Source organism: Falco peregrinus, chromosome 13 (genome assembly GCF_023634155.1).
Source record: "Falco peregrinus isolate bFalPer1 chromosome 13, bFalPer1.pri, whole genome shotgun sequence".
Classification (NCBI taxonomy): domain Eukaryota; kingdom Metazoa; phylum Chordata; class Aves; order Falconiformes; family Falconidae; genus Falco; species Falco peregrinus.
Window position 1 is genome coordinate 4,744,911 of NC_073733.1, and position 24,813 is coordinate 4,769,723.

Genomic DNA, 24,813 nt, shown 5'->3' on the forward strand with positions numbered 1-24,813 from the left:
AGATCAAACACAAGGAAGTGTAGATCAATCCACTTTCTGTCCTAACAGTTAATGGTAGACACAGAGTAAACTTCACTATGTTATGAACCTAACAATTGATTATCTGAGAACACAGCACTGCCAGCTACTACATGCCAGAAGCAGATTAAACTGGTTGTACCGCAGCATCACAAGGACTTGGTGTGTTATCCTAGAGTATGATCTGCACGGGGGGTTGGGGCCAAATGTTTCTAATAGTATTAACTGGCTGGGAAGCAGCTATGACAAAGTGCCACGTGTCTGAGGAATATACAGGGAATGTGCTGGAGGCTGGCTCCTGAGAAATGCTTGCAGTGCAGTTTTATGCTAAGACAAAAAAAGAGAGAAAAAAAAAGGATTGTTATAAAATTGCCTGTTTTTTTGTTGAAGGGGAGGACACACTGAAAACACCTCTTCCTCTCTATCCATGGTGTCAACTGATGTTTCTTCAAAGGAGTTCTCTCTGACAAAAATGTAGACTTCTAACAAAAACTAACTCAAATATATTAGCAAAACTATTAGTAGTAACAACAATCATAAAATTGGCACCAATACAATATTTGAGGCAGGAGAGCTCCTTCAGGCTGAAGGCAACAGCGTAGTGCTGTAGATGTCTACTGGTAAAAAACCAAACCAAAATCAAACAAAAACAACAACAAAAAACCCAACTGAAAAAAACCAACCAAAACTCGAACACATTTCTGGAAAATAATTTGGTTCTGATGACTGGTGAGAAAGTCAGGAGTGTGAAGAGAATTTAGTAACCCTAATACTCCGTTCAATTTGTCCATCGGCACACAGGAGTTCACTAGGTCATTCACTAGGTCACGGCCTTCTGCTCAACCAGAAACAATCTCTGCTCTTGCCTTCAGCACAGAAGGAAGCTCAGGCACATCCACCCCGGTCACAGCTGCCCTCAGAGGCAGGAGGAATACCCCAAGCGTGCTCTCGCTCCCACAGTAACACTTTGTGTAGGGAGTCGTCAGTGACTGCCACTAAAGAGAGGACGACCACTTGGTACGTATAATCCCGAGGCACGCATGCGGTACTGCTTTATCACACAAGAAATGCAGAAAACATACTCAGTTTCTCTAGGATCTCCTCATCTGTCATCTTGGATTTTTTTCGCTGCCGGTCTGTGTTTCTGTACAAAGTGTTCGTGTTCGAGTTCTCAGGTTGAGGAGTGGTGGCTTCTTTAGCTGGTGCTGGTGCAGCGGCAGGTTCAATTACAGAGCGTGTGTAGATCTGTGACAAGAAATTATTTTGTGTCAGAAAGGTGCTTTGCAGAGATGCCCCTGAGATCCTATCACAAATGCAAAGCCTTAGGAAGATGCTGTCTGCCACATCCAGGGCTCTTAAAATGTTTGTGTTTGCTGTCCACTTCTCAAACGACGCAGGCAAAAATGAAAGCTAGTTTTACACAAGTTCACAGCCACTGTCATTTTCAATTTTCATTAATTTTCTGAAAGATGACTGAAACAATGAATTTACTGCGTTCTAAGGATACAGAAATAGATCTGGCCAGGGCCAGGGCCCCAGAGCCTTGTTCCTTGATGCTCATGTGTTTTCAGGGGTAACAAAATGACTCTTCAGTTGGTATGTGTCTGAATAGAAGCAGGGAGCATTTCCCTCTTCTGATCACGACTGCTGAACTGCCTTCTCACCAGTGTCCCAGCCTTTAGGGAGTGGCCACTAGGAACCGTGTTCCAGTCCTTCAGGCACCTTCTCTTTACAACACCTAGCTGCGTGGGGTTCTTCCCACCAAACTCCACTCATGTAAAAGTTGAAGGTGTAGTCTAAGCTCTTCTCCTAGCTCCTTACACAGTCTGTGGAGAGGGACAGGTACCTCCCAGGGAACAGTTTCTCCTACGTATCCTGCGAGGGCATGAACTGTGTCTGATGACCACTCTCTCCACTGATGACAGAGAGCTTACACAGATACTTCAGACACAGTTGTTCACTTTTACACCGGTGGCATTAAAAGACACAATGCTATTTCTTACCTGATACTAAGACAAACTCATGGTCCCTATTAGAATCACAGGAAACTCCTAGCTCAATGTGAAAGTTCAAACCAGATTTTTCTGCTGTCAGTGGCTTGGGTGAAACACTATGTCATGGTAGGACTCCAACCCTCAGCCTTCATCCCCAAATGGCGAGTGCTGCCCGACTAAGAAACATGCAGCTCTGAACGACATCAAATACAGCGCTAACCGAAGCTGGGACTTACTGATTTTGTATGTTCAGGCCGAGGCGCAATTACAGGTGGAGGTTCATTGTCATCTTCCTCTTCATCGTCTTCATCCTCTTCCTCAGAAACAGAGGGAGCTAGCGGGGGTTCTGATGCTGTTTTTGTGCTCTGTGGACAGACAGTAGCTTGAGTGACAGTCACCATTCCAGCATTTGGGAGGTTCGATAATCACCCACAACTTTAGTCTGCTTAGACATCAGAAACCGATCAAGATGTGCCTACAGTCCTACGAGCCTCAGTTCTAATTCACACACAGCACAACACAATTTAAAGGTTACAAATTACCACGCTGTTTTGTTAATTCATCTTGGCGTATTTCATTTTTGCTAAAAACAACTAAATCATTCCCATGCTTAGTCAATTTCTAATTTCACAAAACGTAATACTTGAATATATCACTAGAAATCACATCTAGTTGCTGGTTAATTGCTTTGGCATTGTGTCTACAGAAATGGTAACAGTTAATTAAGCTAACAGGTGTCTACTGGCTAGGTTAATTAACACACTTCGAAGTGCAAAGCCTCCTTCATCGTCTTGCTGGGAATTTGATTTTGGAGAGAAAGGCTATTTGTTTCTTTACTGTTTTACCCGCGGAATAATCATATTGCCCGCTTCCACCACACTGAATTTGCCTGTTTAGCAGCATCTTTTTCAGCACCATCCTCTTTACCTAATCGTCAGTGAACAATTGAGCTTTTCACGGTTTGCCTGTTCTTACCACAATGGTACCGCAGAGCGAGCGCAGCCCTCAGCAGCGAGGTTCAGCCTGCCGACCTGCCCGGAGCTGCCAGGCAGGCATCCTGACTGCTCCCCCAGGCTCCCGTTACTGGCAGCAGAAAATAAAAGCCACTGCCAGGGTGCAGTCAACCTTCAGGCAGACTGCAAATACAGGGCCGCCAAGGGAAGCCTGGCTGATCAGTTGTCTACATGCAAATTGAAGTCTACAGCACAGATATTTAAAGTTAGGTGCGTCGATACCCACCCCCCCAGTCCCAGAGGCTACTCAAAGCAGGGGGTTCTATCATGTCACAGATTTGCTGGGGAAACAAAAAATAAATTAAAAGGTGTCTTGTAAAGTGTTTGCTGCTTTAAAGCTAGCTACAAGCCATTTGGAGAACTGAAGCAAATCAAAGGCGCTATTCTACATATTCACATCTCATTTGCATTACCTTTTAAAGATAACATCAACTTGGTCCAGGGAGACCTAATCTTCACGCCTGTGTGTTACTGTATGGATGGCTGTGTCAGTGCCTTAAGTCACCTGTACTTGAACACACTGTCATATACACACACGCAGAGTCTGGCATTTTCTCTGAGGCTCCGTTCCATTGCCCAGCTTTTAAAGGTAGATGGTGACAGGCTACTGATCCAGCCAAAGCAGGGAACGATACATCAGACACCCTAAACACCAGTTAAAGGGCCAACTCTGCCAAGCAAGGGGTGCCCTAATGGGAAGGTGAATGTTACTTTGTCAGACATTACGTCAGATGCTTTCTATGCATCATTAGCACCTTGCTTACATGTGGCCAGAAGATGATTAAGGGAAAAATAACCAAGGGAATAATCACACTTCTGTTATGTCCAATTCTTGTAACTGTCTTTTCCATTGGGCTCCCAGCTTGGTCTGACAGCATTAAATTGTGCAGCTAGAACATATACAATGTAATGTTATTTAACACAAGACTCCCATTAAGGAGCAAAATGAAATTAAAGTCATTCCAATGACTACTTGATCCTGTCAAGAGTTGTTTTCCCTGTGCTATAACATTCAAGCAGCATCCTCTGAGTCGGTAACTTTTGAAAGCCGACATCTTGACTGTCTCACCACCTATGTCTGCCAGAACAAAATACCACAGCAGCTGCCGATGTGTCCATACCCACTGGAAAAACTATTGGGAAGACTTACTGCACTCTGGCGAACCCCAAACTTCCTTTTAAAGATTTTATTAAAGATAATGAAAGTGCATCAATTGAAAATCTGAAGTGTGAATATTCAAAGATGATTTCCATTTCATTATACACAGCCCTTGCTGTGCAATCACAAACCTAAAATTAAGTTGCTTAACACTTGAAAATAAAGGCCAAACCCCCATTCAGTCATTTTCTATTTAATGCATTAACATTAACACTAATAAACCTGGTCAACATTAATGATGCTGTCATGACTACATCTCTGGGATTGCTATGGCAATCCAGTATTAATTAGAGTGGATGATTATTTAAAACTTTCTTTCAATGGTTCCAGTGAGTTACATATCAATTATAACCTTATTTATATTCAGCTACATATTCAGCTGTACTAATGATAAATGGTAAAATTTAATAGGAGGAGATTCTTAGTTGTTAAAACTAAATTAAAATGGGCTAATTAGACAGTATTGCATATTGTTGCGAATTATGTATCACCATGGCTAAGAACAGCAAGCAATCTTCTGTCTGCAAAACCAGACTTTCACCTATCTAAGAGTCCTTAAACAGAAAATTAGAAAACAGCCAGTGATTCCTTTTCCACTGCAAAGACACTAAAACGTACTTTCTCTCTGCCTACAAGGCTGGCACTCTATCCTAAAAGGCAAAGCTCAAGCTTGCTCCACAATTCTTACACACTATGCAAGGAAAAGGTTACTTTCACACTCACCGAAGGATGGCCTTCTATGTATCCACGGGCGCTTTTATCTGCAATGTGCAAGGGAAAATTAACCAGATGCTGTTACAAAACTGCCTGTTGTGGGGAATCCCACAGAACAAGTAAATCCAAACAGATAGCATTTTTTTTTTTCACAACACCCCTCCAGCAGCAACAGGTATTTTACATAGCAAGCAAGATAACAGGACAATATACTAAGTTATTCGTCTACCGTTTCTTGTGCCTATTTTTTTGCCCTGTTTTGCCAGTAAACAAAACAAATAGAAACTTGGTCATGAAAATGCAAATTGTTCTGTAAAAGTCAATAGTTCTGTTCTGCCCAAGAGCTAAAGCAGCTTTTTTTTTTTTTTTTTAAAAAAAAGAAAAATAAATTGCATGCATTGATTCTCTTTAGCTTGCTGAAAATATTTCCCCATAAAAGCTTCCCCCAAACCCCCCTTAGCTGCGGCAGTTCTACTCTGAGAGCACAGTAACAGCTCCTGAGTTCAGGAGCATACGTTAACTGTTTTGAATTTTGCATTTCATCACAAAAATAAGTGCTATTTTAGGAAACATTAAGCGTCATGTTAGACAGTCAAATCTCTTCATTATGCAATTTAGAAAAAATATGCTTTCTGTCAAAATAAGCATTAGTCAATTCTGGAGATAACTGCACAGGTTTCAGGAGGACTTCTGAGAAGCTGTCCCAGTCTTCATTTTGGAAGTTGTATTAGCTGAACCAGCAACCTGAGGAAATTACAGATCCTACTGCCACATGCTATTACGCGTAGGGAACTGAATCACTGCAGGTTAAACTACAAATGCTGTCCATACCCCATTGGACAGGGACACCCCCTTATTAGCTGAAGCTGCTAACATGAGCTTTACCAAACTAATGGTATCTTAATAGTATTTCTGTTTAAAACAACTCAGTTGTCCAGGAAAAGCAAAGGAACACATGGATACAAAGGCCAGATATGCCACACCTAGTAAAAACCTCTACTTACTTCCTAGGTGTCTCACCAGCCTGGCTGTGGAGTCCAGCAAAAGTAAAATAATAGGAAAAATTTGGACAGGAACACCTAAATGAGTCTCTTCCCTGAATGAGTAAGCAGCAGAGACTGCCCTGGATACCCAGCATTCCATCTCATCCTACTGGAGCAACATGTCTTGACATCACAATAGCAGCCATTCCAGAACTGTTTGCAAATTTATGCACAGTAAAAAAAACCAAACAACTTCGCCACCAGTAACATAAAACAACCCTTGAAAATTCTCCTGTATCACAAAGGATCACCAAAAATCCCCATAGTCCATAACCTGTTGCTCAAAGGATCCAAGAGCAACTCACAAAATGCACGAAACAAGTATAGCCTACACCCCACTGTGAACGCTGAGAAGGAACACGGATGCAAAGAAAGAAAAAGTAAACATGACCTTCGTTCTAAAAACAACTGACAAAGAAAAGTTGCAGTTTCAATGACATTTAGGGGACAAAAGGAGAAATATAATTCATTTCAGGACTATTCCACAAAGCGGAATTTTTTAAGGTTGCTTCTTGACCGCTTGAATGTTGAACTCTGGCCTGACGCTCCCTTTTGCGCAGTGAGATCTACTTACCTCCTGACGTAAAGCTCATATATTTCTGGTTGTTAACTGTTTCTTTGGAATCATAAAATTTGAGAACATCTAGGACAGCTTGTGGGTTCTTCTTCTGCTCCAGTTTAGTTATGTTGGAGGTCTGTAGTAGCCTGGCCCACTGCTCTGGAATGCCCTGTAGATGTCAAGTGGAAAGAACGCAGATTTAGAATATTTAACAGCTGTGGCCTCACAGATCTTTACCAAGATCCCATGCTACCTGTAAGATTACTTTTCAGAAATTTTGATTGACACCTTACGATTAAAATTAATAGCTTATACGTTAGATGCAATCATTCTCTTCTCTATCAAAATACAGAGCTAAAACCAGGATCCAACTTTAAAAAGAAAAGAAAGTTATGACTGTGATAGGAAAAAAAGTGCATGAAACTCATCTTTAAATCAACTCTGCTCTTCCATGAAATAATGATTTAAGGCTTAGCTTGTTTTCCTGGTGATTCAGTGCAGACATAACAAGACTATTCTAAATTTGTGGACAACACAGTGTATTTTAGGAGCTTTACACTGGATTTTTAATGCTTAATAACACAAACACATTTTGCTGAAATGATCGCTGCTGTCCGATTGAAAGGTAAACCCCACCCTGATACAATTCATTTTCAGCATACCAGGGAACACTGCGGGGTTAAGAATCTGCATTTAAATTCTCAAAATTGTAACACTGAGTTGTACCACTGCTGCTAAGGATGTCTCCTTTCTTGAGCTCCTGTAGCGCTGTAGGTTCTCTACTGTAAATATGCAGAAACCAGGGACTCCAAAAACAGGCTGAGAGTGCCAAAGCCTTGGATGAATTCTAGGACATCTTATGAGTGAGGGTGGCATTTGAAAATTGATCCAATTGCTGAAAGCCGCAACTCTGCATTGAAATTGTATCGGTGAAAAATTGCTTTAAATATCCAGTATAATTTCCTAAATCTGAAAGCCTGTAATTTTCCCCATTTACTGCACAGCCAACATCTATCAGCGAATTCTAGGGCTTACTGAATGAAAAGCTACACCTGAAGTACATTTACACTTCGCCTTGGCGCCACCCCAATCTAGGTAAACACTTAAATACAGCTTCTGCCTAAGAAGTTCTCCACAAAACAATGTGTGACATGGGCCTCCAAAGTTTAGGATTAATGAAAAAAAAGTGGGATAAGCCAAGCAACAAATCTACTGCACACACATCAACCTGCTGCTGCAGTGCTATGACATCTCAAAGAAGCATTTTGATGCAAGATTCTTTTGGGCCTGTGACGCACCTCTGGGAGCTTCCCTGTGCACATCTGTGAGCCATAGAGATCTGGCTGTAATGGACGTAAATAAAGAAAGAAAAGAAAGTTAAAACAGGATGTGGGACAACTTAGAAGGTGGTAGGAAGAAACCAATGGGCCAAAATGGGGAAGTCCCATCTAAAATGGGAGTTACGAGGTAGATACCAAACAGATTAGGTGGTGGACAGGCTACAGGAAGGCAGGCTTAGGAAAACGGAAAAATCACAACTGTTCCAAAGTTTGGAAGCATCATTCCCCCTCCTCTCTTTTATAAATCAGTTTTTCTTTCCCTCATAAAAATACATTACTGAGGAAAAATTACCCATGATTTCTTTTCTTCATTAAAAAAGAAAAAGTTATAATAGAGAAAGATCCGGGCTTTTGCTATTTGTCTAGTTTTGAAAGCCAGGTCAGCATTTTTGAATGGCTCTACACCAGGTTTTTTCCAATGGTTCTCCAGCCCTGAGATCACAATTGGCCAGTGCCCGAGTCAAAGTGCAGTGGAAAAAGCAGCTGGTCCAACTCGGTTTTCACACTGGGAGGTCGTGTATTGTCGTAACAGAAACAATCTATGTGTGACTGAAAATCAGGCCAATTCTAAAGAAATGCTTGATTCGATTAACAGCGTGCAACTTCTTCACATCTATAGCCAAAACTTTCTCCCACTTGCTAATGTCAGAATCTTGAAACTTTAAAAGTTTGGTGGGTGACCACATTTCCTTCTAGACTAGGGATCAGGAAACTCTTTCAAAAACGCATGCCTTACAAAACGCACTCCCCAAAGCCCTGCAAACCACGCTTCTTCCTCCATTCAGAAAATGCAACTGTTTCTTCAAAATAAATCAACATAAAGCTCTAGCAGCATGCTCCCACCCAACAGTTTCCAACCAATTCCACTTTGAGCTTTAAAAGCCCTACTTCTTAGCGAATGCGGTTGCTCCAAGCACAGTGAAATGGAGATACAACGTATTTCATGAGCAACAACACAGCTTGGTGCTCAAGCCTGAAAGCCGGATACTCAGGAGACCATGCAACTGACTGGAGATGCAACTAACAGCAACCAGGTAATGCATCTGGGGGGTGACTGGGGGTGTCAGAAAATGGCCCAATGCAATGCACATAACCAGTGGAGCAGACGCTACTGGCATGACAACTGTAATAATCTGAAACAAAAAAACCAAACCCCATATATATTTGCACATTTATTGGACATTCCCATGGCACTTCCAAACTTTTGAAAGAGACAGACGGTGTGATCACTAGACAGCGGGAATATTTTTACATGATATGGCAAGTGGCAGTCCCTTCAGCAGGACACACTTACCACATGGCTACCCAGCTGATACGTGGGTTGTATCCAGGTTGGGACAAATCAAACATGCCTCATGTAACGTAACGCATCTAGCGTTAGTTGGGAGCTGATAGCTAGTTCTTAATGGTACAAAAATCCCCTTGCTTTGACATTTCACTCCACTAAGGACTACAGTGTTAAGTCCTACCCTGGCAAGCTGCATGGAGGACGACACCTGTCCCTTTGGTTTGTTTCAAATTGGTTAGCGCCTTCTCAAACCACAGCACTGCACTTCCACACTGTAGGAACAAGTATTATTGTAGAAATATTGTGCAATTGTAAAACAGCAGCCGTCTAATGTCCACTGTTTTGAAAGGGAGAAGGATATTAAGAAAAAATTGTGCTATAGCAATAAAGGTGGACATCTTTAGCCACGCACAATCGTTTTGTTCTATAAAAGTCCAGGACCTGTGCTGCTGGCATCTGACACACACCCACACAAAAAAATCTCTGATGCTAGAGACTGTTTTGACACACCGGATGATAATAATAACATTCAAATCAATCCAAACCGTTATCTCTGAAGTACTGATAGAGAGTGCTTGTGCTTAGAACTGAAGTGTGTTAACCTCGACATCCCTCCTTTTTGTTCCAGCTGGCAGGGACGTGAAACTAACTGGGATCCTCACCACCAGTTAGTCTACGAGAGACCACGATTGTGACCCATCGCATTTGCATTGAGCCAGAAGGAAAAAGTCTGAAGCACAGGGTAGAAATAAAGGCAGAAGGCTGAAAGGAAGAACAAATATAGAATAAGAACAACTGAACATTCAGTGGGGAGAACAGTGAAATGAAGAAGGAAGGAAAGAAAAGCTAGACAAGAAGAAGGGATGCAAACACAAAAGGGAGAAAGTAACAGAATGTATAATATGATACCAAGGCAAAGAGAATGGCACTGAAGATTAATCTGAACAATAAAGTGACTACAGGGGGTGGGGGTGGGGTGGGGGAAGAGGAAAACCAGGATAAATAGTAGGGAAAACACAATTCTGAAAGCTTTATGTTAAGTTTCTGATGAAAAATGACCACATCCGGGCTTTTAAAACGAGCATTTAATCAAGCCCTAGGGTTTGGCACAGAAATTTTGAAGTAAGATTTTGTAAGCGACATCTATTTTAAAAAGGCTAATTAAGTAATCCACATATTTTCAGTGTAGCTGTATTTCCTAATTACTAAGGATAATTCAATTTCACTACTCTTTTGAAGACATGCTTTCATTAAATGTGTGGGTTTTTCTTCTATTGTTATTGTTGTTATTGCTATTGCTACTGTAGCATACAGAAAGTTTCCAGCTTCAAGAAATGTTTCTGAGGAGCAAAGGGAGCAATCAAAGTAGGAAGTGATGAAGAGATCACACTTAGGGCTCACACTCGGAAAATTAACCATCCTTTGCCCAGGCAAATGATTTGTCCCATCCTGTTTGGTGTATGCAGCCAGTCAGTACTAGCACACTTTACCATTTGACACATGGTGATAACACAGTCTGACCACTTAGCTCACAGGGTACTACTGATGGTACAGAGTTGCTAATGCTTCCTCTCACCTCCACAGCTCAACCAAACGTAAGCTTACGGCCATCTTAGAGTTAAGGATTAATGGTTTCAGCACCTAACTAGTAGTCTGAGAGAAAATGCTTTGAAGCCCCCTGCACACTTCAAGGAGCTTCCATCAGACTCATTTTTCTCAACACTTCATACGCTTTGTCATGATATAAGTAGAAAAAGCTGACTACTATTTTATTGATACATAAAGGCTAGGAACTGTCTGGTCACCTAGTCTATGGACGTATCTTGAAGGACACTAAATTAAAATGAATGGACTTCCACAATGCTGCCTCTTTCTGGGTGTCTCCAAGGGCTGTCTGCAGAGCAGCTGGACTTTGCGCTTTGGGTCTGACTGTCCATAGCAAGACATATATTATGTACATGTGTGAGGGTTTTTTATGCTTTTCCAAAGACACTGAATAACCAAGCCCTGTAGCAGCTTGTGGGACTGGTAAAAGCATACACCTACATTCTTCCAAGATTTCATTTTCCACAGACACTCTGCTGACAATCCTTGGAGAAAAAAAAAGCAGCCTGAATCAGAAGTAAAACACCCCAAACCCTAAGCCCAGCAAATAAAAGTCTCTTTCTTCACAGCCTGACTGCTGTCATCTGACGTTTCTGGCAACAGGAGGCTATTTGACCATCAAGAAACTAGAATCTCTGGTAAGCACACAATTCAGCAGTTACTTACTGTGAATTCTCCAGTGACGGCATCAAATCCCACATGAATGGTATGTTCGAAGTCTGAAGGAAGAGATATCTCAGGACGTTCTTTCTCTTTCTTCTTGTTGGCTAGAGGCAAAACGTTAACACGCACTTATTCTCTGCACAGCTTTTCATTCAAAAATTTTCACAATCAGGTGTTCGCAAAATAGCATTTCAGAAGCAGAAAATCATTAACGCCCATCTTACTTGACAAACAGACACAAACTAATACACCACCAGCCTAACTGTCGAGCCCTGTGGGGGAAGGTCTGGAACATCTAGGTGTCATTTCATTTTGTGTTTCTTCCAATCGAGTGTCACAGCTGCCAAAGCAAGCTGTTCATGAAGTAGCCTTCTTAGGCTATCTCTAACCAGTACGATTGCTATTAGCAGTTCTTTTTTTCGTCACTTTTTCCATATCTAGCAACTGACTCGTGTTTGACTTTGCTCTGTGGGTTCCTGCAGAAGCACCCCAGGACATGCAGGTGCACGCCTGTGTGCATGTGTGTCTTTCCTCCACACACTTTGGACCTAGTGTCAAACTCAGCCAAATCAGAGATAAGTTTCTTAACATAACCAGGTTCCTACAAGTTCCGTGAAAACAGGCTGCTCAGGAGAAGACACCTTTCTGAGTAAAAGGCTGAAGAAGCAGCAGCTCTGTATTAGAAACCACAGAATCTGCACAGCAAAAAATGCCATTGGAAAAGCTTCATCTGAGCTCACAACTAAGACAAATAACCATAACACCCAAACTTCATTAGTTTCCAGGAATTCCTTGGTTTTAAATCACTCCACCAGTACTCACAGAGTGTGGAGTACCTTACTGAAGGACAGACTTGGAGTCAGTCGATCTGCATATGTTTCTTATCTCCCTTGTATTATAACACCTTTTTAAAGTAACATCCCTCGGGTCATCCATCTCCTGTGCTTTTTACTATCAACAAATCTCACTTCAGCCCAGTTTTATTGACCCTGATAAAGAGTGAGTGGAATAAAGGCTGTGAGAAGCTGCCTTCACTCTGATGCATCAAGAATCCATGTTCAAGCGAGATTTCTCTGAAAAATGGTGACAATAATGCCAATTCTGGACAACTCCCAAACACCCAGATAAACACAGCATAAACCCACATTCAAACATCTCTCTGGCAGGTACCTGAAATATTTGGCTTCCCTGGAGAACCAGCATGCTCCAAGACTAACTACCACATGGTTGAATAATACAGTACAGAGTTATTTATAGCATCTTCTCTAGTGCCAGTGGTACACCTGGAACAGCCCAGAGGGCAACTGCCATTCCACCAAATACATTTGTCATTTCAATGGAAAAATGCTAAATGATTGGAACAGAACAAATGTTACAGTGCCCACGTGCAGTATGCGGAAGTTATTAACGCTAACTCAGGAAATAAGACATGCATAAAGTGCTCATGTAGGATACAAAAAGGTCACACCACGTCACATCTTTAAAGGAAGCGCTCTGCTCCCCAGCATCCCACCTCTCTCTGCTGCCCTTCTCGCCCATTTAATGCGTGTCTGGTTTACATACCCTCACCGTGGTCCTGAGCAGGCTGGCTCTATAGACGTGATGTGACGCGACTTCATGCCAGCAGTTGTGAAAAGCCCAGAGATACACAAAAGGTTTATGCTGCGCCTATCACCACGATACTCTGTATCAGGATCTCTAAAGGCCAGCGGATCACCATACATTAACGGGAATATGAAAACGAACACACACGCCATAATTATGCATCAACAGGAGAGAAAGGAGCAGTTTGTTCAGGTCCTGTACTCCCTCAGTGCAGCACCAGTGACAGTCATGCTATGCACATCAAAAACAGATGAAGACAAGCCTGCACGTGTCTTATTTCAAAAGCAAGCATCCCCTTCTACCAGTATCAACCAGGATGGAGCTTTGCTGAATTTATCTTCTGGCACATAAGCCTTCTAACATAAAGCACTACTATGCTCACAGACTTTTAATTAACATCTTCCTTTGGTGTTTTAGTATTACGTTTGCCAGCTTCCTAACTTTACCTAGGGGTCTCATCCAAAGGCTGAACCCTGTATCAGCACCCCTCCCGCCCAGGGTCTGTCTTTGCTCACAGATAGCTCCACAAGGCCTCCCTTTGCACATATTTCTTACTCTGCCTCCCAGCCTCCTTTAGTTGGAAGATGTGCTGCTCCTCATAATTATAGTCTAGAGGATTTTGGATGTTTTTAATCCTTTCTCTGCATTGTTGCATTTATCCTCATTAAATAATTCACTGTCACCTTTTGTCTGTACTGCACACCCCTGCACAATGTTAATTGATGAATTATTTTCATTTAGCATTCAGTAAAGATGGCAGCAATATATCAAATACAAATGCAAATGCTCTCCCCCTTCTTTTATCTCTAAGATTATGTTGTTCAGCTTTCAGGATAGATGTTGCCAGTTACAGGATGTCACCCCCGTTCAGCACATATAGCTTTCTATTGCAGACAACAAAACTGGCTTCTCCTACCTCATCGTTTCCAAGCATATGCAGTGAAAATTAGATTTAAAGGATCATCAAACTCAGTTTAAAGCAACAGCCAAATCTAAAAGCAAAATAAGGCATTACAGAAAACATTCTATCAAAAGCAGCACTTGTCCATTTCAGGCCTCTTCTGCTGGAGGACAAGCGTTCCAGCTCATTCCCCAAGATCTGGCACATCTGCTTCAGGGACCTCTGCCTACCAGACTGCAGGTATAAACCTATGGTCCAAATGCTGATAAACTATGAACTAAATACAGAATTAAACATCTCCTTGCAGCACCCTTGCCCCTCTCCCGTCTGAAAGCTTTGACACTTCTCCCTGTGCCCTGCAACTCAAATCACTTCTATTTCACATAAGTTGGCAAAATGATATGAAAAGGCACGACTGACTTGAAGCAGCGACTGACTGGATTTGAGGGTTTTATCCTGGACATTCCTATTTGATTTTCTTATAAATGCCCCTCGCAATACACTCCTGCTGCACAGCAGTTAGCCATGAGGGTCACCCACACCACCTCAGCAGCAATTACAGATTAAAAGACTCCAAGGAAAGAGTGTTTGGTCTCACGCAGTCTGCATCACCATCATCATTATTATGTTAACAAAGCAGTTGTTTGGGAGCAAAATGTGACCCAGCTAACTGATAGCTTTTCTCCAAAGAAGAAGGAAGGGTTTGACCTCACGCTTATGCCCTCCTGTTTGCTTGCCTCCTCATCACATTCTGCTCTTTCCTCCATCCCTTCCCCCACTGTCCCTCCCAGCATCCTTCCTGCCCTGCTCCTCCTGTCCTACTGCAGCAGCCTTGTCCTTTTCTTTCTCCTCCATTAATCTTAACCCACTGGGTTTCTCTCCTTCCCTCTTCTCTTGTTTTTCTGTACAGGAGGCAATCAGATGAGTGAAGGTCAGATGCCGCTCCCATCTGCAGCTAAGTTTAGAGCAGCTTCCGTGGAAGTACCATTATTCACCCAGAAATCTTGACAAGGATGTACCCTCTCAAGCTGAAAGGGGCATCGGAGCTGTGGTGGGCCCTCCCCTCGCGTTGCTTTAGGTTGAATGCTCTACAGTGCCTTCATGGAGCCACCAGCTCACACACAGTATTAATTTATTTCATAGCACAGCAATTACAGGCGGTTTAATGAAAGAAGAACAAGGCTGTATCAAACAACCAGAAGGATGCAAGTAATTTCTTTCTGCTCTCAATTCTCCTGAGGTAACAAGCGCTGCTGAAAGGAAACACTAACGCTATGAACTCCACCACAGTTCCCATCACCATCATCAGCTCTGAGGAAGGCAGGCCAATTTCACAGCTTCAGCCTCAGCTATGGGGGAACAGGTTCAGCTCCTTGTTCCACACAGACTGCCCACATGACACTGGAAACGTATGTCAGCTGCCTGCCTTGGCTTCCTGCCCCCAGGAAATGGGGTACTTCATCCCAGAGACAAGGCTGAGAGGAGCTATACCAAGGACAGCCAGGAGGTCAGGTGCTATGGGAAGGAGCAAGACACTAATGCCTAAGTGGCTTGTTTCAACTGCAGAAGCACAGATAGGTCCCAGAGAGTCATCACAGCTTACCAAAACAGGGTTTTAAACAAAGAAGTGCTCAAACCCTAACTGAAACCTCTACATTCCAACAGGAGAGTGACTATGAAAGATTCCTGTTCCCTGAGCACAGCAGTCCCAGCATGCACCATTGCCATGGAGAGAACACACCGCAGCATATCCATCCTTGCATCCCTCCTGTCTGGCAAGCAAGTGAAAGACAAAGTTCCTGCAGGTTCAGACAGAAACACTCTGTCATGGTGTTTTCTTCATACTCTGTTCGCTAGTACCAGTGGTGGACTATTAATATAAAGTTGTGAGATGCTGCAAGCACTGCACCAGCCCAGAGCAGCCACATCAATCATCTTCAGCTTTATAAGCAGGACTCTCAAAAATGTGTCACAGTCTGTGAAGCACGTACAGGCCAGCTGATACTCTGACCCACAAACCAACCCTGAGATGAAGTGACCTGAAGGGGCTTGGCCAGCCAAGCTAAACTTCCTCCATTTATTATTCCACCCAACAAAGACCAAGCTGTAACCCTTAGCTTACCTTGCCTCACAGTCACATTTAAAATCATGGTACTTGTATGTTTCTCAAGATTGCTCTGACTGGTGTTAATTACATTTTTTATGTTACTGATCATTTCCAGGAGGGGTTGTTTCTGGATCTCCCCGTTTCTGCATGCACTTCACGCTGCACCTCCTACCGAAGAAACGTTCCCTCAGAGAGGCGTGATACCATCCTGCTGGCAGCCAGGGAAGAACTGACCCAAATCCTCCCAGGAATTAAACAAGCAGGGAGAGATTTTACTTTTGGCCTTTAAAAAGAATCAACTGAAAATTAGTTTTGCTCTGAGAAGGGGACATTTTGGGAAGCACTCTGCAGAGCAACCTTAGGCCAGGTCTGCCTGAGGAACGGGCCCATCCAGCCACAGCCTTCGCATGAGAGGAAGCATCAGGACTGCACCTGACCAGGGGAGGAATGGGGCTGGAATTGTGCCTCCTGCTGCCAGTGAGGAGTTCAGAATGCCAGACCCACCTCCAGCTGCTCCCGTGACCCATGGAAGAGGCTCACGAGCAGTGCCGGTGAGCTGGAGCTGCAAGGGAATGACCGCAGTTCCTTAGTTCTGAGCTCCACTTGGAGGAACAGTGACACACATTGAAGGCAGAATCCCCCTTAAAATGCAGCTGGATTTCATGCTGCTGGTCACAACCCTCTGAGCCCAGCATTTCAGCCAGTTTTCAGTCCACCTCGCTGTCAGCTTATCCAGATGGTACTTCATCGGTTTGACTGTGAGGATGCTATGGGAAGGTGCATTGAACTCCTTACTAAAGTAGGAACAACACGCTGCACTCCCTTCACCACCAAGCCTGTCATCTCGTGGTAGGAGGCTGTCAGTATGCCTCAGCATATACTCCCCTTCGTAAAGCTGTGCTGACTATTCCCAAACACATTCTTATCCTTCATGTGTGTGGAAATGGTTTCCACGAGGACTTGCTCCACTAGTTTCCCAAGGACCAAGGTGAGACTAACTGGCCCACAGTTCCCCAGATCCTCCTTCTTAAAGACAGAAGTGACATTTGCTGTCTTACAGACACCAGAAACATCCCCCAGTCACCATAACTTTTCAAAGATAATCAAGAGTGGCCTTGCAAAGACATCAGCTCCCTCAGCACTTGTGGGTGAAGCCCACCAGTTCCTACCGCATTACAAAAAAGATCTCTTCCCTGAATTCTGTAAATACACTAACTCAAACCAACTCCCTTTTCTGCACATGCATTTCAAAGAATGGGAACTGAAATGCTGTTTCCTGTACATTTAAAAGACTCTTGCTGTAACCACACCTAGCAGGTTTTAAACCAAGCCAATTCTGCATCCACTCTCACTGCAAAAGCAAAAAGCAAGAGCCTTGTTCCTGTTCCTGGAATGTAAGTGCATTTAAAACAACCCCCAGAGTGTCAGGCATGTTGCCTTTCATTTCTGCAAAGGTATTTTCAAAAGTACACCACCTCATCTCTGCTTTTACTGCAAATGCAAAGCAAAATCCAAAGGAAAGGATTCCCCAGCTCAACTATAAAGTTATTTTTAAAAGGCAAGTCCCACAATGTGTGCACGTTTTACTGGCTTTTCCAAGACAGCAAAGTAACTGACTGAACACCTCCTCCTCTTCTGAAACATGTTACTAGAGTATTTGGCACAGAAGGCTTTGGAAGGACTTTACCAGATTCTGCAGCTGAAACAGAAAGAAAACAGCGGCAGGAAGACGGCCACGACCAACCAACAGAAAGCAAACAGAGACGTAGCCACCCATTCACACTGCTGATACTTTACTTTTATCCCCTCCTCCTGGGAAGATGGAGCGAAGCCTGGCTTTCTTGTTCTTCTCCTCAGGGGCCATGGGGAGCGGTTTTGAACTGTGGTTTAGTGCTGAAGAATCGCGATTGTTGCTGTTCATTCTCAACGGTGGGGCTGGAGGTTTCTCTTCAATATCCAGACTATCGGACATCTTCAGCAGCCCTCACAGCCTCCTGCAAAAGCAGAACAGAAAGCATGCCTGTCAAGTAAGGATGCCAAGGCTGGGGTCCTGGGGAGGGAAGAGGGCAAGAAACGCCTTCTGGTGGAGTAAAGAAACCTCTCTATTAGACGTTTGCTCTGAATAAGGTTACCGCTGGTTGCTATAAATAAATGCAACAGCCAATTCCTAAAAATTACTGTATTACCAAAAAAAGAAAAGCTTTTTTTCTCTCCATTATAGCCTTTTTAAACCTTTATTTACAACTTTTCTCTTGCAGTTGTTTACAATCCGAATTTTCCTCTAAAATCAGACTTACAAAGGAAAATTTAAATGTTTTACTGAAACTACCTGGTATCGTAGTGAACCATTTTTATGATGTAAGAAACAAGGAGCATGTTGGGGGGATATGGACAGCCAGCAGAAAGATCTCTGTTCTCTTCCTGCTGTGTTCAGAGAGAGTTTAGACCTGGGACTGTGGGGCTTCAGAAGGAATGACCTTCCCCAAGGAAATTCTTTCAGAAGTACCAATGAAAAACTTTCTTGCACATAAAAGTAGAGCACGTGTTTGCTTTAAAATCCATCAAAACCTAAGAAAAATTATCACATCCTGAAAACAGTTAAAGTCTTCTCTTTTTGTCCTGCTACCACACAGGCCTGTCACCACAGGGTTGTTTGTGGCACAGCTTTGAGTAAGTGCAACCATAAAGTCCCACGTATGGTATATCAGCAAGGAGTGGATACGTATGATCTTTTGTTGACCACAAACAACATGGGTACTGACCTAAGGTGAAAAAAAGCAACCCAGAAATGGTTACAAAACTTTCATAAGCTGGGAAAACACCAGGCAGGTAAGACTTCTCAAATTCCTCATCTTTCTAGTGTATCTTAAATACTAAAATTCAAGTCTGGGTTAAGCAGCTGGTTTAAGAAACAAGCTCTTTCTTCAATTCAAATAAAAGTATAATAATAAAAAAATATGAAGCAACTTATGTTTTTCAGCTATGGAAATCGTAGGGGGATTTTTTATTATTATTTTTTCAGAAGTATCAGCCAAACATGGTAACTGTCGCTTACGCAAAGAAGTCCTGAAGCTCAACTGGTAACAGCACTGCTGCTCTCACTTCAGTCAGGTAAAGCTGCCAGGCTGAGGGTTTTTGGGGTGTTTGGGTGGGTTTTGGGTGGTTTTTTTGTTGGTTTGTTTGTTGTTGTATTTAAAAAAAAGAACACCTGAGGTTAATGTTTTCAACAATTCCATTTATATTGATATAGCTGGAATTTTGCTAGGATTTCCAGCCAAAGTATTAATAGGGGATAATCAAATCCACATTGCTTTAACTGACAATACCCTCCACGTAAAAATGAAATGATGAACTGAAAAATTTAGAGATATTCACTGTAGACTGTTTTTCATGAAATAAGCATTTTAGCCTCTGTGATAATTTTTTAATTACTACACATAAACAATCACTTTTTATTACTTGACTTACATTTTTTCATTTAATCTAAATGAAATCCCACAATGCTAGGCTGAAATGCAAAGCATTTGCTCAGTGACGAGAACAATAAATGAAATATACCATCACATTTCTGTTTTGCACCGGTCCCTGGTTCCACAAAGTGCTGTTCCTGAACATCTGGCTGCTCAGGGACCCATCCCAGGGCCACGCAGCTGAAAACCCTAGCAACAGCCCCTTCCCTAGTATATACAGCATGAAGCCAGGATCCTGGAGATCTTGATTCACAAACATGAAATGAAAGGTGTTAGTGACCCCAGCTGTGCACCTCCACAGGGGAGCAGTATGTATGAGCACCCTTCCCAGCTGACTTCATCAACTGGTTTGTGTTAAATCACTGCTCTGAATTATTCTGGTCTATTTTGCCTGCAGCAAATTGGGGGCAGCTTGAACAATTGCTCCACCGATAGATTAACACAGTGTTCAGCAGCCAAAGAAGATGTCTATTCGTAGACTCGAGCCCTACATGAACTGCTAGACCTTCCCTACACCACGGAGTTGCCCACCTCCACCTGCATCCACAGGCGATGCTGAACCACAGGCAGCCACCGACCGGGCGTCATTCCCTAGAACTTTGCCTTCAGGCCCAGAAGCATGGGAAAGATCACGCGCTCTTAACTAATGAAGTCACGTGCTGGAGGCAGCTGTCAGACAGAATGATGTTTTTGTCATTTGGAACACCCCACCTGGGGAAGCACAGACGTGACCCTTCAGACCCCCGCCGTCGCCAGCACGTGCCCGGTCCCCACGAGAGGGTTTGGCCGACACAGCCTGGCTGTCCAGGTAGAGGTCGACTGGGAGACCTGCCCTGGAGATGACGGACATGGCCCACCCTCCCATGGAAGCACGTATGCCGGCAGTAACACGCTCCGTATCACCAAGGAATAGCTATCGCTGTGCCCAGGCTAGGGCTTGTGCTGATCTGACCTTCAAGTACAGACTGGCCTATTTGTCTAGAGAACTAAATGGTTTCAAACAGTTAACGTTACTGATCTCCATAATTTCTATCCTGAAATGCAAAAAGGTTTTCAGTAATGGGTGGGAGAAAAAAAAAAAAACAAACACAACCAACCAAACAGTGATGAAAACTATTGTTTCGGTACCAGTGAGACCTACACGTGTCATACATGCTATCTCGGGGAAGGCGAAGCGCACGATGCCCAGGTATTCCTGCACAGGGAAGCAGGCGGGAGGTCCCAGGTCATGGAACCCAGCAGAGACACTGGGACACAGCTCCCTGTGCCTCCAGCAGTTCTCACAGACTGGGAGCTTCTGGCGACAGAGACCTTTATTTTCTCTTTAAGCCACCTACAAATGCTTTCCCAGTGCCAAGGCAGCCTTCACTCGCCCAGATCACCGGCCTGAGGCTGACCGCAGAAGCACCAAGGCACGTCTTCAGCTTGTTACCAAAAGCAAGATGGTTATTCTGCGAAGTCCATTACAGGGCACAAAGTTTCAGCTGTCCCTCAGAATGGGACAACTGCATCTGTCACTGCATCTATTTGTAAACAATGCCAGTTTGCTGAAACAGGTCCTCCCATGGGATTTCATTCCACAAAGAATACCATTAACGGTTTCTGGCCCAATTTGCCTATGATGTAATGATTTCCAAGATTTTGAAAGGAACACTATATTTTGTTCAGAGCTGTTTCAGGCTCAGTTTCAAGAACTGTACAAAGCTCTTTTATTCACTTCTAAACCAGAGGACAAAAAAAAAGAGGGGGGAAGATAGCCTAAAAAGGCTTAATGGTTGATATTAACTTTCTAAAGCTGATCTAAATGAAAACTAAAGCAAACCACAAGGCAATACACACCAAGGGCCTTAAAATTTACAGTTTTCCTGATCAGAGGCCATCTGCTCTTTCATTCATTCTAATTTTGAGAATTTCCATGTGCCACTGAATAATGTCAAAAGAACATTCCCTACCATGTTAAGACTTCAGATTTTAAGCGTTTTGCACCAAGTCACTCCAACCTTAATTTTGGGAAAACCTGTAATGAACAGAGAGCCAACAAGATATGTTCAGCTCAGAAACTTCTCAGGTTTACATTACAGAGAAGTGTCAACAGCATGACAGCCCAAGCTAAACCCTGTCCTGGGGCCAGGTTTTCCTGTCATAATAGTAAGTCCTTGGTCCTGCTAGTCTTGTCCTGCATGGGACAACCCCATCCAAAACCAGCTTCTCTGTATTGGAAATGACTATGCCATACCTTCAGTCAAGCAGCCAAATTCTGGTGTTCTCTCTCCCTTTTTTTTTTTTTTTTTGGGGGGGGGGGGGGGGCAGGGGGTGGAGGGTCTTGTGTGCTTTTTAATAAAAGGGTATTGGTAAGATTGGAGTCAAAAGCCTGGACATTAGGAAGTAGTTTCTTTACAGAGAAGGTGGTCAAACAGTGGAACAAGCTCCCTAGAGAGGCAGTTGACACCCCAAGCCTGTCCCTGTTTAAGAGGCATTTGGACAACACCCTTAAACAGTATGCTTTTACTTTTGGTCACTCCTGAATTGATCAGGCAGTCGGATGAGATGATCACTGCAGGTCCCTTTCAACTGAAATATTGTATTCTATTCTAAAAGCTAATTATCTTGGTTTCTTATAAACGTGAGGTTCACTGAGAATTTCATTCTTTGGAGATTACCTTTCAAAACAAAATGCTTTCACTGCTCCCATCATCTGACAAACCAGTAAGCATGCACTGAAGCACTCCACAAAAAAAGAAACTCAGCAAAACAGTGTATTTGGCCTCCTGATTGTAAGACGGGAGTTGTACCCTTTTTTCCATACCCAGAAGCAATAGCTACTGCCTCATTAAGAACTCTTCAGTGTTGCAGCAGCACCAGTTCCTGCCTCCCAGGAATAATTTCTGCTGGCTCATCCCCTTCACGCACCTCTTGTTCATACAGACACAAGTCTCTCCACCCAAAACACACTGGTTTCATGAGTTTTTGCTATGCCTCCTGGCAGGCTCCCAGGCAGCCTTGCTCCCTGTAACGTCTACACTCAACATGCAAGGTGCTGTTGATTGCATTCTTCCCTGGAAAGAAATGGTCACAAAACTTCCATTTCTTAGGTGCAAGGTGAGTTCCCAAGTCTCTGACTTCATGCTGACTAAGTTTCTACGCAGTGCTTCAAGAAGCATGTCATCCACTGAAGACCTTCTCCCGGAGAACCTACTGAAAGCAAACCCCTCAAGATGACAAAAAACCCCCATCCAACTCCCACCTGTATCAGAATTGCAAATTCTAGCAGTAACAATGCTTAAGTAACATAGTCCATGCCCAAAAGACGGCAAAATCCACAGGACTAACTGAAGGGTAGGGCGCAGTTCCAGGGTCTTGAAGCTAATATTCCACAGGCTCTGCAAGCCCAGGGCGACAGCGTGAGCACCGGTTTACACTCCTGTCACATTTTTTACACTCTTCCTGCAGCCCTGAGCACTAGAGACTCCTTTTGAAAAAGCAGAACTGAGATTGCAGAATAATTCTGCAACAGAGATGAGGTCCTGCTAAGCCCTGCATGCAGACATTGGGAAACCTGCGCCCCACTGCTGAGTGCTGCTGCAATCCAGCTAGCTACCAGAGCACTTCACCATGGCACACCAGAGCTATGGGAGCCACCCAGGCTGTCAGCAGGGACAGCTCTTGGAAGAGGCTAACCTGTGCTCGCCAAGAAGACAGAGTGCACAATCAGCAGGATTTTCCTCATCTCAGTCTGCAAAGATCCCATTAGTGCAACCAAGGCAGTGCTGGTAGCCCTTTAAGAGGCAATTCCTAATATAATAGCGTGTGTGCAACAAAGAGGACAGACACCCAACAACCACCTACTTCCAAAGAAAATTCCTTTCAATGCCCATTGGCTTTAAGGAAGCATTTAAAGAAACTGACTGTTGTATCAAAATACAAAAGTGTATTTGACTGTGTTAGCTAGGGCTTCACAGCCAAGTGGCAAAAGCTGAAATTAAATTCTCAGCCAGGCCAGTCGCTTCCACTCAACTATTACGGGGTTACAGAAGACGATCCAACGTCCCTTCCCCCCATCTCTTCCAATCACCAGTTTTGTTAAGTGTAAAGACAAACATTGACTTCAAATACACGGCATTCAGCTTCTCCATGACTCAATTCCCCCTTTGCAAAAGCTTGTCTTATAATATTTTTATATCTAGTTCTTGCCAAGCTGGGGAGAGGAAAGGAAGGAAGATGCTTGAAGCACCAAAATGTCTTCAAAACAACACACACAGAAAATTGGTTCAATTCAGTGCAAGTTCAGAGCAGAATCTCATGCTGGGCCTTTATCCCAGTAAGCTCTTCACCCCTGTGTATCTGGGGAATACTGTTTGTAGATAGATCTTGAATAGCTTTCTTAGGTTGGTCACGTTATTTCAAAGTCTGCACCATTCAGACATAACTGGTTCCAATTAAGACTCACAAAGAGTATCCTGTTTGCAGAGACACTGGTGTTCATTTTCAAAGCCTCAGAGATACTATTGCAGCTTGTGATGCAGCAAAACTGTCTCTAAGATCCCCTGACTGGAAGGAGCCATGCCAAATTTCAGGCAGTTGCTTTGCAAACGTAACTTGAAGATGCAATGCTCGCTCTTTGTTTATAAATATATTTCCTGCAAAAAGATATTTTATTACTTAGTTATACAGGCTAAATTCTGCTCCCAGTGATACCCATCCATTTCCAAGAAATCAATGGTGATGTAACTGAGAAGGATTCTCTCTAGATATTGAGTACTGAGACACTCTGTTAAGTACTACCTGAAAGTATTTATACAGTACTTCCCAGCTGAGCTGCCGATGTAGAAAAGCAGATACAGTTGTTCTGCATGTTTACTTGCAGTTTTCGTAAAACTTCATTTGAAAAAGCAGCTTGCTAGTTGTACAGGATGGATGCAGTCACAGTTTCACTGCTTACATGACAGATGTTCACCGCCTTCTCTGCAAAACTTAACGAAGTTACACAATACTGACACCTTTTTGATAATAAAAGGCCCATATTCAGATTCAGCTGAAGCAGAGGGCACTCAGGGTCGGTCCATCATAGCTCCAGGGCAGTCTGTGCCCTGCTGCTTCCACCCCTGGCTTTGGTGGGCTGGGGGTGGGTGCGTGGGGCTGGCTCTGCCAGGTAGGACAGATGCAGCCAGGGTGCCCCAGTGCCTTCGGGAGCAAAGATGTCTTTCTGGGACCTCCCCCGCATGTGCGTGTTGCAAACCCACCATTGCATCCCTTCTTTATACAACCCTGAAAAAAGGGAGCATTCACACGAACTACAGAAGGAATTATAAATCTAGAAGCCCTAACAGTAACGCT

The 24,813-nt window shown here is 43.4% G+C and overlaps 1 protein-coding gene across 4 annotated transcripts in view; it reads right to left on the bottom strand.

Annotated features, from left to right (window-relative positions):
- PAK3 (p21 (RAC1) activated kinase 3) overlaps window positions 1-24,813 on the bottom strand; it is a 198,896-nt gene that overhangs the window by 20,244 nt on the left and 153,839 nt on the right. For all 4 annotated transcript variants that reach the window (XM_055817910.1, XM_005238245.4, XM_055817909.1 and 1 more), the window contains exons 2-7: window positions 17,807-18,003; window positions 11,400-11,500; window positions 6,516-6,669; window positions 4,908-4,945; window positions 2,249-2,377; window positions 1,101-1,263 (exon numbers count right to left, since the gene is read on the bottom strand). In XM_055817910.1, coding sequence (XP_055673885.1) covers window positions 1,101-1,263; window positions 2,249-2,377; window positions 4,908-4,945; window positions 6,516-6,669; window positions 11,400-11,500; window positions 17,807-17,981 — 760 coding nt within the window. In that variant the 5' untranslated portion in view covers window positions 17,982-18,003. The remainder of the gene's footprint in view (window positions 1-1,100; window positions 1,264-2,248; window positions 2,378-4,907; window positions 4,946-6,515; window positions 6,670-11,399; window positions 11,501-17,806; window positions 18,004-24,813) is intronic.